This window comes from Hemitrygon akajei, chromosome 7, assembly GCF_048418815.1.
Source record: "Hemitrygon akajei chromosome 7, sHemAka1.3, whole genome shotgun sequence".
NCBI classification, from domain to species: Eukaryota; Metazoa; Chordata; class Chondrichthyes; order Myliobatiformes; family Dasyatidae; genus Hemitrygon; species Hemitrygon akajei.
Window position 1 is genome coordinate 115,218,241 of NC_133130.1, and position 19,624 is coordinate 115,237,864.

The 19,624-nt window shown below is 49.1% G+C and overlaps 1 protein-coding gene across 6 annotated transcripts in view; it reads left to right on the top strand.

Annotated features, from left to right (window-relative positions):
- LOC140730848 (NHS-like protein 1) overlaps window positions 1–19,624 on the top strand; it is a 436,201-nt gene that overhangs the window by 401,883 nt on the left and 14,694 nt on the right. For all 6 annotated transcript variants that reach the window (XM_073051802.1, XM_073051806.1, XM_073051805.1 and 3 more), the window contains exons 3-5: window positions 8,722–8,849; window positions 17,696–17,888; window positions 19,230–19,361. In XM_073051802.1, coding sequence (XP_072907903.1) covers window positions 8,722–8,849; window positions 17,696–17,888; window positions 19,230–19,361 — 453 coding nt within the window. The remainder of the gene's footprint in view (window positions 1–8,721; window positions 8,850–17,695; window positions 17,889–19,229; window positions 19,362–19,624) is intronic.

Here is a 19,624-nt window from a genome sequence, read left to right on the forward strand (position 1 = left end):
TCTGCTCTGTTAGCAGCTAAACGTATCGAATCGCTGTTTGAAGCGTTTCTGGTTATCAGTAACCTGCATATAGGTGCAGGGGGGCTTCATCTACCCACGACGGGAACTCTTGTCCTGTCACCAGAATCCGGTGACTGCTGAACTTCAGGAGCAACTGCTCTCTCGTCTCACAGGCCAGCTTCTCTTCATCGTAACTAGTGTCCGACCTCACTTGCGGCCAGCACCTTTTGTACTCACAAAGTCCCTTTCTCAGCCTCACACGGCATTCACTTATTCTCCATGCTGAGGCCTCGCGCCGTCTTCTGGACAGCATGTTATGTTTGTTCTTAATACAGACAAACTTGGCGTGGGTTTTAGTTAGAACCTTTTATTATTGGACTGCTGCTCTATCCTGTGTGCGCACGACCAGGTAACCATCGTAGCCTCTCGTTCCGGGTGAACCCATTGCATTGCTCAGTGGGAAATGAAGCCCTTTATTATGCACACGTAATGACACACCCACGATACCGAAACACAGTGAGTGACACAGAACACAACAGCAAAACAATCCCCTGTGCTCCCTCCCACCACCCACCCATCAACCCATGCGCGCAGGCATGCACACACAATGCCCTTAACAGGACTCCAGAGAACGGGCCTCTCTCTTCTCCATTGAACTTCTCGTAGACCCAGGGCTTCGCCCGTTGGGCTACAACTTTCAGACCTCTGCTTGACTGACCTTCAAGCTTCGATATTTGGTATCGACCCCAGGAGTAGCCGATGACAGGACCTGAATGGAGGGACTAATAAAAAGATATAAAGATTAGTTTTATTTGTCACATCTACATTAAATTATGGAGTGGAATAGCGGAGGTGTTGTTGAGGGCAGCCCGGAAAATGTCGCTGCACTTCCAGTGGCGGTGTAGCATGTCCACAGGTTACTGACCCTCGCCAGTGTGTCGGGAGTTCGGGAGGAAACCCGCACAGCACAAGAAGAATGTAAACAAGGGAAAATCTGCAGACGCTGGAAATCCGAGCAACACACACACAAAATGCTGGAGGAACTCAGCAGGCCAGGCAGAGTACAGTCGACGTTTCAAACCAAGACCCTTCTTCAGGACTGGAGAGAAAAAAAGAGGAGTAGACTGAAATGGTGGGGGGAGGGGAGGGAGAAACACAAGGTGAGAGGTGAAACTGGGGGGGGGGCAGGGCTGAAGTAAAGAGCTGGGGAGTTGATTGGTGAAAGAGATACCGGGCTGGAGGAGGGGGAGCCTAATGGGAGAAGACAGAAGGCCCTGGAAGAAAGAAAAGGGGGGAGGAGCACCAGAAGGAGGTGATGGACAGGCAAGGAGATAGGTGAGAGAGGGGAAAGGGAATGGGGAATAGTGAAGGGGGGAGCATTACCAAAATCTCGAGAAATCGATCAGGTTGGAGGCTACCCAGATGATAGATAGATAGATAGATAGATAGATAGATACTTTATTCATCCCCATGGGGAAATTCAACTTTTTTCCAATGTCCCATACACTTGTTGTAGCAAAACTAATTACATACAATACTTAACTCAGTAAAATATATGATATGCATCTAAATCACTATCTCAAAAAGCATTAATAATAGCTTTTAAAAAGTTCTTAAGTCCTGGCGGTAGAATTGTAAAGCCTAATGGCATTGGGGAGTATTGACCTCTTCATCCTGTCTGAGGAGCATTGCATCGATAGCAACCTGTCGCTGAAACTGCTTCTCTGTCTCTGGATGGTGCTATGTAGAGGATGTTCAGAGTTTTCCATAATGGAATATAAGGTGATGTTCCTCCAATCTGACTGTGGCCTCATCGCGACAGTAGAGGAGGCCATGGATTGACATATCGGATTGGGAATGGGAAGTGGAATTAAAATGGATGGCCACTGGGAGATCCTACTTTTTCTGGCAGATGGAACGCTCGGCAAAGCGATCTCCCAGTCTCTGTTGGGTCTCACCAAAATACAGGAGACCACACTTAGGAGCACCAGTCATGGTATATAACCCCAACAGACTTGCAGGCGAAGTGTCGCCTTACCTGGAAGGACAGCTTAGGGATCTGAATGGTAGTGAGGGAGGAGGTGTAGGGACTGGTGTAGCACTTGTTCCACTTGCAAGGATAAGTGCCAGGAGGGAGATCAGTGGGGAAGGACGAATGGACACGGGGGTTGTATAGGGAGCAATCTCTGCAGAAAGTGGGGGTCTGAGGGAAAGATGTGCTTGGTGGTGGGATCCCGTTGGCGATGGTGAAAGTTGCAGAAAGTTATGTGCGGGACGTGGAGGCTGGTGGTAGGTGAGGACAAGAGGAACCCTATCACTGGTGGGGTGGTGGGAGGACGGGGTGAGGGCAGACGTGCGCAAAATGGAAGCGAACTTGCAAGCTGTCTACAAATGGCGGTGGGAATCGAACCCCGATCGGTGATTGTGAATGCTGTAAAGTACTTGCGATCACCGCCAGGCTGCTGCGATACCCATCGTTTTGATTTGCGTCATGTTCTGGCAGAAGAAATTTAGTTTAATTTGGCGTCATGTCCGGCACAGGTATTGTGGGCCGAAGGGTCTGTTCCTGTGCTGTACTACGTTTGGAAGTTTTAAAATGCACAAAAGGAGATCAAAGTCAAATCCTTTTACATTTTTAGTGTTGTTAGGCCTGTATGTTCACTCTTGCTGGTTCTGTACAACTAGACCAATTACTGAGAGAAATACTTTGTAAGGAAATGTCTGAAAACATAGAAGGTAGGGTTGTAACAGATAGATCCTGCTATCAGTGTGAAATGGCTGCTTACTGCTCAAAACACCACTGTGAATCACACATTCCCCCGCCCTACCCCCACTTCCAACTCATTGTCTCACTAAGTTAACAATAAATGTTTGCACAATAGATTGTGGGAACTCATTGCCAGGCCTTGGGAAGTGTGCTGCCTTATAAGGACAATCTTGTGTTTGAGTGAAACAGTGGCCAATTGAAAGGTGAATTCAAAGGATGATCCAGCAGTACTGTAGAACCTCTGATTCTTTCAGTGATTGTAAGTACAATGTTCTCATTAAGTTCAGGAGTCGTGGGGCTTAAACTTCATGGATTTTATGGTAATGAATAATCAATTTAATTCAATCATCGGCATATGTCGTGGAATTTGTTGTCCTTGCAGCAACAGTACACTACAATACATAGTCATAGCAGTGTTGAATTACAATAAGTGTGTGTGTGCCTTTGGGCTTCTGTACCTCCTTCCCGATGGTAAGAATGAGAAGAGAGCATGTCCTGGGTGGTGTGGGTCCTCAGTGATGGATGTTGCCTTTTTGAGGCGTTGCTGCTTGAAGATGGCCTGGATGCTACAGAGCCTAGAGCCCACAACAGAGCTTCACAATCATCCACAGCTTCTTTCAATGCTGTGCCGTGCCTCCCCATGTCAGACAGTTAGAACGCTCTCCACGGTACATCAGTAGAAATTTGTGAGTGGCTTTGGTGACAAACTCCTAATGAAGTACAGCTGCTATATTTGCAACTGTTGGGTCCGGGATAGATTCTCAGAGATGCTGACATCCAGGAACTTGAAATCGCTCACCCTTTCTCTTCTGATCTCTCTATGTGTGTGTTCCCTCATCTTATTCTTTCTGGAGTCCACGATCAGTTCTTCTTCCATCTTGCTGACATCGAGTGCAAGGTTGTTGCTATGACATCACTCAGCGAGCTGATCTATCTCACTCCTGCGTGCCTTTTCGTCACCGACTGAAATTCTGCCAACAGTAGTTGTGACATCAACAAGTTTATACATAGCATTTGAGTCCTGGGTCACCAGACTTGAATGTCACAGATCTGGACTACAAACCTCCTGGTTCATCCACGGCTTTTGATTTGGGTAGGTACCGTAAGTTCTCATAGGCACATAGTCATCGACACAGTTTTTAATGGAGTCAGTGACAGCTGTGGTGTACTCATTCGGACACGAAGATGAATCCCCAGTCCACCGATTCAAAGCAGTCCTGTAAGCGTTCCTGTGCTTCTCTTGGCCCTCACTGCTGGTGCTGCAGTCTTCAGTCTCTGCCTGTACTCAGGGAGTAGAAGATGTGAGGCAAGGAACTGCACGGTAAGTGCTCTGGATGGTGATGTAACAGTGGTCCAGTGTGTTGGTTCCACAAGTGATACGTTGATAATCGTTATAACAGTTATTTAGGGACTTTTACAAGCTGGCTTGGTTGAAGTCCCCCAAAATGAAGGGGGAGACATCAGAATGTGCTGTTTCATGCCTCTTGATTATGTCAGTCAGTTCATCTAGAGCCTGTTTTACACTCACCTGAGATGGGATGTACACCACCACCAGGATGAGCTCTGAAAACTCCGGAGGCAGATAAGATGGATGACCGGGACTGGGACAGCACTGTACACCACGAGGAGTTGATGGTAAAGCACTCCACCTCCTCTACCTGTGAAAGCCTCAGCAGTCCTATCTTGGGCAGTGAATTGTGAAGACTTCAAACTGTGTATCACTGCGTCTGGAATGGCAGGGGATTCCCAAGACTCCGTAAAACAAAAAAGACAACTGCTTTTAATATTCCTCTGGTACAGCTCTGACATCTCCAGTTTTATATACCCGAGACTGTACGTTTTCCAGCAGGATAGTCAAAACCCACGCTTCGCTAGACGAACTTTTAAACCAGAGTGCCTTCCTCTCTTCCGCTGTCTAAAAGGTGTACTGCGCCAGTGACCAGAGAACGTTTGAGTTCCTTTGGTCTCGAGAAGCAATAGATTTTTAAAAAATTGCCTTAAAATGATGTGACTGATTGTCGAGTACACGTAAGAAATTGTGGTTCTCAGGTGTAGCAATCTAAAATGGGAACGTTTGATGGTTTTCATCAGAACTGCTCGCACGAGCCACCTTCTTGATGGTACCCCAGAACAAACCCAGAAATTAAAAAAACCCTCACAGTGTTGCCGTGGGAACAGTGAGGGACATGGCATCTGTGATGATTGTCATGAAATTTGTTGCTTTAGTACGATCATGCTCTTCCAGCCCTGTCCCACGTGCCAGGCTGGGATGGGTGAGGACCATCAGCAATACAACGAAGTTCGTGGCAATAAAGCCCGTTCAGGTTCTGATTCTTCCTCTAGAATCTGTTGCGATCTCTGGATCATTGGGAAGGTGGGACATATACAAAAGGGGTAGATTACGCCTGAACCTGGGGGGGACCCGTATTCTTAGTTTTCAGGGAGGGATTAAACTGATTTGGCAGATTGTGGTGGGGACCAGAGTGATAGGGCTGAGGATGGAGTAGTTGTATACAAGTCAAATCGGTGTGTAGTGTCAGGAAGGACAGGCAGAAAATAGGCCAAAATTGCAGTCACTGGGATGAGGTGAAGTGTAACATGGGGTCAAAATCGAAATAGGTGATGAATACAGGACTGAAGGTGTTATATTTGAAACATATTATAAACTTATTTATATTGGTTCATTGGCTATATTTAAGAGGGAGTTACATATGGTCCTTGTGGCTAAAGGGAACAGGGGGTATGGAGAGAAAGCAGGTACAGGGTTCTGAGTTGGATGATCAGCCATGATCATACTGAATGGCGGTGCAGGCTCGAAGGGCCGAATGGCCTACTCCTGCACCTATTTTCTATGCTTCTATGTAACTACACAGTATGTAGAATATGCAGATCATCTTGTATCATGGTTAGAGATTGGCAGGTATGAATTTGTGGGCATCACTGAGTTGTGGCTGAAAGAAGATGATAGTTGGGAGCTTAACATACAAGGATACACCTTGTACTGAAAGGACTGGTGAGTAGGGAGAGTGGGCAGGATGGCTCTATTGGTAAAAAATGAAATCAAATCCTTAGAAGGAGGTGACATTGGATTGCAAGATGTAGAATCCTTGTGGATAGAGTTAAAAAACCTGCATGGGTAAAAAGACCTTGATGGGAGTTGTATACAAGGCCCCAAACAGTAACCAAGATGTGGGGTATAAATTACAATGGGAGATAGAAAAGGCGCGGAATAAGGGCAATGTTGCTATAGTCACGGGGGATTTAGTTATGCAGGTAGATTGGTTCTGAGCCCCAGGGGAGGGAATGCCTACCAGGTGTCTTTTTAGAGCAGCTTGTGGTTGAGCTCACTAGGGGAAAGGCAATTCTGGATTGGGTGATGTGTAATGAATCAGATTTAGCTAGGGAGTTTAAGGTGAAAGAACCCTTGGGAGGTGGTACTCATGATAGAATTCATCCTGCAGCTTGAGAGAGAGGAGGTCAAGTTCAAAGTAACTTTATTATCAGATACATACATGTCCCTATATACAACCCTGAGATTCGTTTCCTTGTGGGCGTTCACAATAACTCCAAGAAACATAATAGAATCAATAAAATACCACATCCAACAGGACAGAAAAATAACCGATGGGCAAAGGACAGTGAACTGTACAAATACAAGATTAAAAATAAATAAATATGCAGTAAATATCGAGATCATGAGAGGAAGAGCCCTTGAAAGTGAGTCCATAGGTTGAGGGAACAGTTCAGTGATGGGGCAAGTGAGGGTTCTCCTTTGGTTGAGGGGTAATAACTATTCCTGAACTTGGTGAAGGTCCTGAGGCTCCTGTACTTTCTCTCTGATGGCAGCTGTGAGACGAGAGCATGACCTGGGTGGTGGGGGTCCAGGCAACGGCACTTCGTGTAGATGTGCTCAAAGGTGGGGAGGGCTTTACCCAACTGGGGCAGTATCCACTCAGTTTCTATTTAAGGGCATTGGTGTTTCCATACTAGGCCGTAATACAGTCTCCACATCACATCTGTAGAAGTTAGTCAAAGATGCCATGCAGAATCTTTGCTAAGGATGTAGAGGTGTTGCTGTGTCTTCTTAACTCGTATCGGTATTACAGAGAATTGGAATGAATTACAGGCATGAGGGAGGAGCTGGCCAAAAGGGGACACTAACAGGGATGAAGGTAGAACTGCAACAGCCGGACTTTCTGGGAGCATTTCAGAAGGCACAGCGTAGATACATCCCAAAGGTGATGAGGTATTCTAAGGGGAAGATCAGGCAACTGTGGCTGACAAGGGAAGTCACAAACTGCATAAAAGCAAAAGGGGGGGCATATAATATAGCAAAAATTAGTGTGGAGGATTGGGAAGCTTTAAAAATACCAACAGAAGGCAACAGAAATGAGCATAAGGAGGGAAAAAGTGAAGTATTCAGGTAAGCTAGCCAATAATATAAAAGAGGATACCAAAAGCTTTCTCAGATATATAAAGGAGTAAATGAGAGGCAAGAGTGGATGTAAGACCATTGGAAAATGACACTGGAGAGGGAATAATGGGGGCAAAGAGATGACGGGTGAACTGAATAAATAATTTATTCACTGTGGAAGACACTAGCAGTCTGCCAGAAATTTGAGAGTGTCAGAAATCTCAGATGGTGAGAAGAGGGCTTACAGGAACGAGATGTATCAGCTAGTTGAGAGGTGTCACCACAACAACCTTGTACTCAATGTCAGTAAGACTGAAGAGCTGATTGTGGACTTCAGAAAGGGCGAGACAAAGGAACACACACCAATCGTCATGGAGGGATCAGAAGTGGAGAGAGTGAGCAATTCCAGGTTTCTGGGTATCAAGATCTCTGAAGATCTAACCTGGTCCTAACATTTCGATGCAGCTATAAGGAAGGCAAGACAGCAGCTATATTTCATCAGGAGTTTCAGGGATTTGATTTATCACTTGAAAACTTCTACAAATGTACCGTGAAGAGCATTCTGACTGGCTGCATCATCGTCTCGTATAGAGGGACTACTGCACAGGATCGAAGTAAACTGCGGACAGTGGTAAAATTAGTTAACTCCATCAAGGGCACCAGCCTCCAAAGACATCTTCAAGGAGTGGTGTCTCAGAAAGGCAGCGTCCATCATTAAGGACCCTCGTTACCCAGGCCATGCCCTCTTCTCATTGTTACCATCAGGAAGGAGGTACAGAAGCCTGAAGGCAATTCAGGAACAGTTGCTTCTCCTCTGCCATCTGATTTCTGAATGGACATTTTTACCCATGAACACACCCTCTCTACTTGTTAAAATTTCTGATTTTGTGCTACTTATTTTAACAATTTAATATGCATATATATTTACTGTAATTGTTTTTTTCTGTATTTATCATCTATTGCATTGCTAACTGCAAAGTTAACTAATTTCACGATGCATACCGGTGATACAAAACCAGAACAAAATATTAGCTTTGAGGGCCCAGGGTGGCATAAGCAGTCAGTATATTATTATTACAGCACCAGCGATAAGATCGGGGTTCAGTTCCCACTGCAGTTAGTGAGGAGTCTGTACGTCCCCCCCGTGACCGCGTGGATCTCCTCCCACAGTCCGAGGACAAGCAGGTTAGGATTAGTGAGCTCTAGGCTTGCTGCGCTGGTACTGGAAGTGTGGCAACTCTCCGCAGCACGGCCCTTGCTGATGAGGAACAACATATTCACTCTTTGTTTCAATTTACATGTGAGAAATACCACTGTTCTTTATATTTTCTCTCTGCCCCTCCCACTCCCTCCTGAGAAGGGGGTCTTCTTCACTCAGAGTGTGGTACAAGTGGAAGTGATGGACACGTTTGTTCGACATTGAAGAGAAGTTTGGATGGGTACGTGGATGGGAGGGGTATGGTCCAGGTGCCGGCCGATGGGTCAAAGGGCAGCATGTTCTGTGTTATAACACTTGCGCTCTCTCTCTCTCTCTCTCTAGACTGCGACAAGCTGAGGGAAGATGGCTCTCGGAGTTCGCAGTATTACTCCCAGGCCCCACTGTTCTCCTCAACATCATCTCATCTGGCTGGAAATCACCTGGACGAGGAGGAAGACCACGACCAAGTGGTGAGGCTGCTTTGAAATCCTCCCGGTGTTCTCCCTTGCTTCCTTTCCTGAGACTGCATCACAGCCCAGTCGGTGTGGTGGAGGTGTAGCATCGCTGCAGTCCGACCCTTCCAGAAATGGCTGCAGTTCCAGTGAAGTCGCAGACTACATTTCGTTTATTTTGTTGGGGTGGGAGTGGACGCAGGGTTGTGTCACCGTTAGCGCCGTGCAGTGACCGGGGTTCAGTTCTCGCTGCTGTCTGTGAGGAGTCTGTACGTTCTCCCTGTGACCACACGGCTTTTCCTCCGGAGACGTACCGGCTAGCAGGTCATATGGGTGTAACTGAGTGGCGTGGGTTAGGGTTAGGGTTAGGGGGCAGGTCATATGGGTGTAACTGAGTGGCGTGGGTTAGGGGGCAGGTCATATGGGTGTAACTGAGTGGCGTGGGTTAGGGGGCAGGTCATATGGGTGTAACTGAGTGGCGTGGGTTAGGGTTAGGGGGCAGGTCATATGGGTGTAACTGAGTGGCGTGGGTTAGGGTTAGGGTTAGGAGGCAGGTTATATGGGTGTAACTGAGTGGCGTGGGTTAGGGTTAGGGTTAGGGGGCAGGTCATATGGGTGTAACTGAGTGGCGTGGGCTCGTTGGGCCAGAAGGGCTGGTAATCGTGCTGGGTCGCTAAACAGAAATGAATAGATTGATTTAGAGATACTGTCCCGAACAGACCCTTATGGCCCAGCTGCATATTTAACCCTAGCCTAATCACAATGACCAATTAACCTACCAACCAGTACTTCTTTAGACTATGGGAGGAAACCCACACGATCCTGCAAGCTCCCTGCAGGCGGTGTGGGAACTGACCTCGGAACTCCCACGCCCCGAACTGTAATACCATCGCGGTAACCACTGGCACCGGGGTAGGCGGATCTCACAGACACCACCCAGAGGGCAAACTCCCACAAACAGAGGGTGATAATCAGTCACACAGCTTGCCTGCTGGCCCTTTGGTCCATCTACTCTGTGCTCAACTGCTAGACTGACCAGTCTCATTGACCTGCACGTGGCTAGACCCCGCCCAGCCAAGCTTGTCCTATTTGTCGCATGATCTTTATTCCTCTAAACCTTTCCTGGGATGCATAGACAGTGTGTTATCCTACTGATCGTCTGTTTGGAGATAAATATTGGCCAGGACACTGTGGAAAATCCTCTGCCCCTCCCACAGTTACTGAACAGTCTGGAGCTCCCTCACACAGTCACTGAACAGTCTGGAGCTCCCTCACAGTCACTGAACAGTCTGGAGCTCCCTCACACAGTCACTGAACAGTCTGGAGCTCCCTCACAGTCACTGAACATCTGGAGCTCCCTCACAGTCACTGAACAGTCTGGTGCTCCCTCACACTGACACTGAACAGTCTGGAGCTCCCTCACACAGTCACTGAACAGTCTGGAGCTCCCTCACACTGTCACTGAACAGTCTGGAGCTCCATCACAGTCACTGAACAGTCTGGAGCTCCCTCACAGTCACTGAACAGTCTGGAGCTCCCTCACACTGACACTGAACAGTCTGGAGCTCCCTCACACAGTCACTGAACAGTCTGGAGCTCCCTCACAGTCACTGAACAGTCTGGAGCTCCCTCACAGTCACTGAACAGTCTGGAGCTCCCTCACACTGACACTGAACAGTCTGGAGCTCCCTCACACTGTCACTGAACAGTCTGGAGCTCCCTCACAGTCACTGAACAGACTGGAGCTCCCTCACACAGTCACTGAACAGTCTGGAGCTCCCTCACACAGTCACTGAACAGTCTGGAGCTCCCTCACACAGTCACTGAACAGTCTGGAGCTCCATCACAGTCACTGAACAGTCTGGAGCTCCCTCACACAGTCACTGAACAGACTGGAGCTCCCTCACAGTCACTGAACAGTCTGGAGCTCCCTCACAGTCACTGAACAGTCTGGAGCTCCCTCACACAGTCACTGAACAGTCTGGAGCTCCCTCACAGTCACTGAACAGTCTGGAGCTCCCTCACACAGTCACTGAACAGCCTGGAGCTCCCTCACAGTCACTGAACAGTCTGGAGCTCCCTCACACAGTCACTGAACAGTCTGGAGCTCCCTCACACAGTCACTGAACAGTCTGGAGCTCCCTCACAGTCACTGAACAGTCTGGAGCTCCCTCACAGTCACTGAACAGTCTGGAGCTCCCTCACAGAGTCACTGAACAGTCTGGAGCTCCCTCACAGTCACTGAACAGTCTGGAGCTCCCTCACACAGTCACTGAACAGTCTGGAGCTCCCTCACACAGTCACTGAACAGTCTGGAGCTCCCTCACAGTCACTGAACAGTCTGGAGCTCCCTCACACAGTCACTGAACAGTCTGGAGCTCCATCACACAGTCACTGAACAGTCTGGAGCTCCCTCACAGTCACTGAACAGTCTGGAGCTCCCTCACAGTCACTGAACAGTCTGGAGCTCCATCACAGTCACTGAACAGTCTGGAGCTCCCTCACACAGTCACTGAACAGTCTGGAGCTCCCTCACAGTCAGTGAACAGTCTGGAGCTCCCTCACAGTCACTGAACAGTCTGGAGCTCTATCACAGTCACTGAACAGACTGGAGCTCCCTCACACTGACACTGAACAGTCTGGAGCTCCCTCACACTGTCACTGAACAGTCTGGAGCTCCATCACAGTCACTGAACAGTCTGGAGCTCCCTCACACAGTCACTGAACAGTCTGGAGCTCCCTCACAGTCACTGAACAGTCTGGAGCTCCCTCACAGTCACTGAACAGTCTGGAGCTCCCTCACAGTGACTGAACAGTCTGGAGCTCCCTCACAGTGACTGAACAGTCTGGAGCTCCATCACAGTCACTGAACAGTCTGGAGCTCCCTCACACAGTCACTGAACAGTCTGGAGCTCCATCACAGTCACTGAACAGTCTGGAGCTCCCTCACACTGACACTGAACAGTCTGGAGCTCCATCACACTGACACTGAACAGACTGGAGCTCCATCACAGTCACTGAACAGTCTGGAGCTCCCTCACAGTCACTGAACAGTCTGGAGCTCCCTCACACTGACACTGAACAGTCTGGAGCTCCCTCACAGTCACTGAACAGTCTGGAGCTCCCTCACAGTCACTGAACAGTCTGGAGCTCCCTCACACATTCACTGAACAGTCTGGAGCTCCCTCACAGTCACTGAACAGTCTGGAGCTCCCTCACAGTCACTGAACAGTCTGGAGCTCCCTCACACAGTCACTGAACAGACTGGAGCTCCCTCACAGTCACTGAACTGTCTGGAGCTCCCTCACAGTCACTGAACAGTCTGGAGCTCCATCACACTGACACTGAACAGACTGGAGCTCCCTCACAGTCACTGAACAGTCAGGAGCTCCCTCACACAGTCACTGAACAGTCTGGAGCTCCCTCACACAGTCACTGAACAGTCTGGAGCTCCCTCACACAGTCACTGAACAGACTGGAGCTCCCTCACACAGTCACTGAACAGTCTGGAGCTCCCTCACAGTCACTGAACAGTCTGGAGCTCCCTCACACTGACACTGAACAGTCTGGAGCTCCATCACAGTCACTGAACAGTCTGGAGCTCCCTCACAGTCACTGAACAGTCTGGAGCTCCCTCACACTGACACTGAACAGTCTGGAGCTCCCTCACACAGTCACTGAACAGTCTGGAGCTCCCTCACAGTCACTGAACAGTCTGGAGCTCCCTCACACAGTCACTGAACAGACTGGAGCTCCCTCACAGTCACTGAACAGTCTGGAGCTCCCTCACACAGTCACTGAACAGTCAGGAGCTCCCTCACAGTCACTGAACAGTCTGGAGCTCCCTCACACTGTCACTGAACAGTCAGGAGCTCCCTCACAGTCACTGAACAGTCTGGAGCTCCCTCACACTGTCACTGAACAGTCAGGAGCTCCCTCACAGTCACTGAACAGTCTGGAGCTCCCTCACAGTCACTGAACAGTCTGGAGCTCCCTCACAGTGACTGAACAGTCTGGAGCTCCCTCACACAGTCACTGAACAGTCTGGAGCTCCCTCACAGTCACTGAACAGACTGGAGCTCCCTCACAGTCACTGAACAGTCAGGAGCTCCCTCACACTGACATTACTGGCTACAGGGTTGTCTCACACCCACCGCTTCAAGGAACTGAACTCAAGCAGAGAATTTATAAGTTAAGTTCAAAATGTTTTTGCACTGGCTATTTTAGAGCTAAACCACATAGCAGGTTGTTAATGGAAGCTGTCATTGACTTGTTTAATGATGACTGTCACTGTTGTTCCTTGCTGCCTTGTTTAGTCACTTTATTCCGTTTGTTTTTCTCTGTTCTGCTCTTCCACTCTAGCGGTTTAGCCCCTTAAACTGCCTCACTCAGGCTTGCCTTAGCGTCTGTTGTCATTTGACTTCATGGAACCACCAGGTACACACACGCTGCTCAGCACGTGTGACAAAGTGCTTTGCTTGCCTGCTGCGTGGCCCCTTGCCCACTGCCCGACCCCAGACACTAATACACCAGATTTCTTTTCCTGACACTCGTCCTCTGCTTTCTTTAAACCCCTGCACTAAAGCTCAATGCCTTAACTTCTCCCAACCAAGTGAAGTTGGCATTTCCTTCCTGCCAGGTTGCTGCGGGCAACTATTAATTGCTTGGCTTGGCGTGAAACCTTGCTCAACAAGTGCTGTTGCTTTTACTCCTTGCTTTAATGCCCCCCCCCCCCCCCGCACCATTATGGGTTGGGATTTCAGAGTTCCTGCAGGGGGAACATTTCTCTTCACCTTGTCTAACACAGGTCGATGCCCTCTTGCAAGTGTTGGTTAAACCTAGCTATGTTTGGTTGTGATCAGGAGGTATGCAGCTCTGTGGCCCACCGTCTCCATGACAACAAGCAAATACCCATCTTGGCTTCTGGTCCTGGGCCTTCGGCACTTTGGTGATTCAAGTGCTTGCCTCAATATTTTTTAAATGCTATAGGAGTCTCTGCCTCAGAAGTGGGACTGATATAGATGGGTACTTGATGGTTGGTGTGGACAGACTGGGCTGACGGGCCTAGTTTTCAGCTGTATGGCTCAGGCAGACTCTATCAACCCCTGTTGTTCCTTAGAACCCCTCTGAACCTGTTGCTTCTCATGTTCTCTGCCACGGAGAAGATTATCCTACTGACTGCGCCCCTTAAGATTGCTCCAAAGCTCATGGTTTTTTTTCATGAGGGAATCCAACAATAGTTCTGCTGTTTTTTTAGTTTTCCATTCCCTGCACTCCTTCGATACTGTCCTCGGTGATGGGTGGTTTGTTGTGTTGGATGCAGTGTGACATCGGGAGGCTACGTCGACCATTCACAGTCCCGGTGCCAACATAATCGGGTGCTCAGAGAATTAGACGGTTTAAGGCCGCACTTAATATCTGTGTCGTTTAGGTTCATGGCTGGTCTCAAGCTGTGTAAAAACGATTGTGTTCAATTCAGTACACCATCAGGCCCACTGCTCTCAAATAAAGAAGTACCTTTTTTTTACAAGGATATTGCCGGGGCTGAGTTATAGGGAAAGATTGAATAGGCTTGGACTTTATTCGCTAGCGTGTAGGAGAAGGAGGGGAGGTTTGATAGAGGTATACAAAACTATGAGGGGTATAGATAGGATAAATGCAAGCAGGCTTTTCCCAGAGAGATTGGGTGAGACTTGGACTAGAGGTCATAGGTCTGGGGTGAAAGGTGAAATGTTTCAGAGGAACCTGAGGGGGAACTTTTTCACTCAGAGGGTAGTGTGAAGCAGGCTGCCAGCAGAAGTGGTGGATGCAAATAAGAGAAATTTGGTGCAGGTTGATGGGGCTAGACACGGACTAGATGGGCCGTAGAGCTGTATGACTATGTTTGTGATCTTCTGTTGCTGTAGACCATCCACTTCAGTCTGTACTGCCTCCGTCACTGGAGATCAGAGTGGACATCTGGACTAATGGACACACCCAGGATTTGGATAATCAATCAGGCTTGCCTGTGACAATTCAGCTAATGGCAGGGTACACGGGGCTGAGGCTGTACTTGGGCACTCTGTACAGTTTTGGTCACCGGGTTGAGGAAGGCCTGGTTAAACTGGACATGGTGCTGAAAAGATTTCTGAGGTGTTGCTGGGATTAGTGGGCCTGAGTTATAGGGAGAGGTTGTCCAAGCTCGGGACTTCATACCTTGCAATAGAGAAGATTGAGGGTCGACCTTCTAGAAACATTTAAAATTATGAGAGGCAGAGACTTCTTGGAGTCCCGAGGAAGATGGCGACAGCAAACAATGCGACCGAGTGCGAAGTTCGCCAGACCACATTTTTCCCTTCCGTTTTGCTTTCTTTTACTTTCAAACGTGGTTCTGCTTCTGTGATCGGCATTTTGGCGGTGTGCTTTTCGGGCCGATTGAGCAGTCTGGTCTTTGCTGTCCCTGGGAGTGATTCGAACAAAGCCTGCGGCCTGGAGGCCAAGATGCAGCGCGAGCGCATCATCAACTCTATTTCTGGCCGATTAAATTGCCGAGGAAGATTGAAATCATCGAGGCGAGTGCAGAGAGACGAGTGGGTGTTCAGTGCCGTCTACCAGCCTCTTGCACACTGCTGCCGGAGGAAAGTGTCTGCGTGTGTCTCTCTCTCTCTGTCGAAGGATTGTGCAGGAGTTCTGGCTCTTGGGCATGGTTGAATCGACGCTGCTTGTGGTTTGGACTCTGTAGCTGACGTTACGATGTGTTTCTGCTTTCCAGTTGCTCCCTTCTCGTTGCTAATTTGGGTGATTTTGAAACGGGACGGCCTGGAGATGATGAACACTGAGCTGAACTGAATACGGCTGGACTCTCTCGATTTTGTGCATGGGGGGGGGGGCTGATGTTCTTCTTTTAATGGGTACCATCGTTTTGTTTTGTGGGGAGGACGAAACGCCCTTGTCCATCCTTTCAATCTTTGATAAGGTGGACGGGATTCATGTAGGGTAGAGGGGTCCAAAACTAGGGGCATGGATTCAGGGTGAGAAGGGGAAAGATTTAAAGAGGCAGCTTTTCCACACAAAGGGTGGTGAGTATAGCAGAATGAGCTGCAGAGGAAGTGGTCGAGGCAGTTCGAATTGTGTCATTTACAACGCACGTGGAGGGGATTAGAGGGATGTGGGTGGACTGCAGGAAATTGGGACGAGCTGGTTGGGGACTGCAGTCAGTTTCAAGTTTATTATCATCGGACTATCCAACCAAACGAAATGACCACAGCAAACAGTGACCATAAAACAAAGCATTACCATAGATAAGTTAACATGTAATTCAAAAATGGATGTAGTGCACAGCACACTGGCTTGATGAGACCTCGGTGGTGGCAGGGTATTCATTCGTCTCACCGCCTGAGGGAGGAAGCTGTTGCCCAGTCTGACAGTCCTCGTCCTGATGCTCCTGTACCTCCTCCCAGACGGTAATGTGTCAAAGGCGTTGTGGGATGGGTTATAGGGATCCTCAACAGTGCTTCAGGCCTTCCTTCCACAACGATGCCAGTAAATATCACAAATGGAGGTGGGGGGGGGGGGTGGGGGAGACCCTGGCGATCCTCTGGGTGGGTTTTCACTATCCTCTGTACGTCCTGCAGCTTCCGTGCCACACAGTGATGCAGCCAGACAGGACACTCTCGACGCTGCTCCTGTAGGAAGTTGTTGGAATGGGGGTGGGAAGGCTTGCATGCCTCGATCTCCTCAGAAAGCGTAGAATCTGCTGTGGCTTTCCTGACTGGTGAGGAGGTGTTGTGGCTCCAGGTTAGACCGTCCGTTATGTGCACAGCAAGGAGCTTTGTGCACTTCACTCTCTCCACCGCAGAGCCATTGATGTGCAACAGAGGGAGGTCAACCTTTATCTTGCCAAAGTCCAGAACCGTCTCCTGATCAGTCCTCATCACTCACAAACTGCTGGAGGAATTCAGCAAGTTGGGAAGCGTCGACGGAGGAGAATAAACAGTTGACTCTTTATTCCCTTCCATATATTGCTGGGTAGACTTGCGGAGTTCCTCCGGCATTGTTTGCGTGTGTTGCTCAAGATTTCCAGGATCTGCAGAATCACTTGTGTGTCTGTTGGGGCCAAAGGGTCCGTAATCCGTGTCGAATTGTTCTACAACTCTATGGAGAAGATTAAGTCAACATCTGTTGATCAGATGGTGGGAGAGAACATCGATAGGAGCAGATCAGAGGAGATAAAAGATATGTGGAATGTTATTCTAGGAAAGGCAGTTCAACTAAAAGCATATTCTGGAGTCGAAACGATTGGGTATGCTTCTGGGACATTACACTTAAAAGCAGTGCTTGACCACGCATGGGACTTTGAGGACATTTTTTCATACCAAGGGAGATGGAGTTGTGGAACACTGCCCACAAACAGACCTAGCACTACATCGCCTGTGCTGGGAGTACAATTCCCAGTGCCGTCTGTAAGGAGTTTGTACGTTCTCCCCGTGATTGAAGGGGTTTCCGATCTCCGCCCGCATTCCACAGGCTTACAGTAGGTTGGGTTGAGGTTTGGCGAGCTGTGGGCATGCTGCGTTGGCACTGGAAGCTTGCCGACACTTGCAGGCTGCCCCCGGCACAAGCTCGGACTGTGATGGTCGTTGATGCAAAGGACGGAATTCACTGCACACGTGAGATGTAAAGCTGATCCCTGTCTTCCTTTCCACCATGTTTTTGAGATTATGAGGGGAGGTGGGCAGGTGAAATAAGGTTTAGTCGTGCGATGGTAGAGCAGATTGCAGGGGGCTGAATATCCTCCTCGTTATCCCAGTTAGCGTTGGCGCGTGGGGGCTGAGTTTCAGTTTCCTGCTCCGGATAATTTCCATTTGTGCGTGTTCTTTGTGAAGCCCGCAGCGTCATCGCCGGACGAGGAAAAGCTGTTCCGTTCGAGGAGATCCAAAACCCCAGTTCCCAAAGACCTCTCTGAGATTGACGTCCAGACGAACTGGACCAAGGCCCTCCCGCTGCCCACTCCGGAGGAGAGAATGCGCCAACAAGCACAGGCCATCCAGACGGATGTTATCCCGATAAACGTAACAGGTACACAACGGGGTAAAGGAAGGTGGTGGGGGGTCGGCTAGACGGGTGATTGGCTCTGGCTCTGTCCTCCCCGGCGTTTCGAAGAATGAAAGTGGATCTCATTGAAACCTCTCGAATATTGAAAGGCCTCAATAGAGTGGATGTGGAGAGGATGTTTCCTATAGTGGGGGAGTCTAGGACCAGAGGGCACAGATAGAGTGGATGTGGAGAGGATGTTTCCTATAGTGGGGGAGTCTAGGACCAGAGGACACAGATAGAGTGGATGTGGAGAGGATGTTTCCTATAGTGGGGGAGTCTAGGACCAGAGGACACAGATAGAGTGGACGTGGAGAGGATGTTTCCTGTAGTGGGAGAGTCTAGGACCACAGGACACAGATAGAGTGGATGTGGAGAGGATGTTTCCTATAGTGGGGGAGTCTAGGACCAGAGGACACAGATAGAGTGGATGTGGAGAGGATGTTTCCTATGGTGGGGGAGTCTAAGACCAGAGGACACAGATAGAGTGAATGTGGAGAGGATGTTTCCTATACTGGGGGAGCCAAGGACCAGAGGACACAGATAGAGTGGATGTGGAGAGGATGTTTCCTATAGTGGGGGAGTCTAGGACCAGAGGACACAGATAGAGTGGATGTGGAGAGGATGTTTCCTATAGTGGGGGAGTCTAGGACCAGAGGACACAGATAGAGTGGATGTGGAGAGGATGTTTCCTATAGTGGGGGAGTCTAGGACCAGAGGACACAGATAGAGTGGACGTGGAGAGGATGTTTCCTGTAGTGGGAGAGTCTAGGACCACAGGACACAGATAGAGTGGATGTGGAGAGGATGTTTCCTATAGTGGGGGAGTCTAGGACCAGAGGACACAGATAGAGTGGATGTGGAGAGGATGTTTCCTATAGTGGGGGAGTCTAGGACCAGAGGACACAGATAGAGTGGATGTGGAGAGGATGTTTCCTATAGAGGGCACAGCCTCAGAAGGACATCCCTTCAGAAAGGAGATGAGGAGAAATTTATTTAGCCAGAGGGTGGTGAATCTGTGGAATTTGTTGCCACAGATGACTGTGGGGACCAAGTCACTGGGTATTTAGAGCAGAGGTTGATTGGTTCTTGATTAGTCAGGGCATCAAAGGAAATGGGGAGAAGTCAGGAGAGGGATAATAAATCAGCCGTGATGGAATGGTGGAGCAGACTCGATGGGCCAAATGGCCAAATTCTGCTCCTTTCTCTCATGGTAGTAGAGCCATTTGAGAAGGCCTTGAGTGGACTGTCAGAGTTAGGTGGTGGGGAAGACAGGTTCATAGTGTGGGTGTGTGCGGTAACAGTTACTCTGCTGCTCCCCATCAGGAGAGAGCTTTGACCGCCAGGCCAGCTGTAGGCGATCTCTCGTACACTCCGACAGCCCCCTGAGGCGCACGACGAAAATCAAACGGAGACGGACCATCACTGGCCTGCCTGAGGCCGTCCAGAAGGAACTAGGTATGGCTGCCAGAAATCGTATTCATAGTCCTGCCCTGCTTTCTTCTCACCTGTGACCACGTATGTACATTTCTGCTAACCGGTATTTTGCACCTGACCCCCCACCCCCTCCCTCTCCAACACAGTTTGAGAGCAGGTAGCAAGATGGTCCAGGGTCCAGAATTGCCTCATTTGGGAAAAGCCTTGATAGAGTGGATGGGGAGAGGATGTTTTCAATAGTGTGAGAGTGTAGGACCAGAGGGCACAGCCTCAGAATAGAAGGA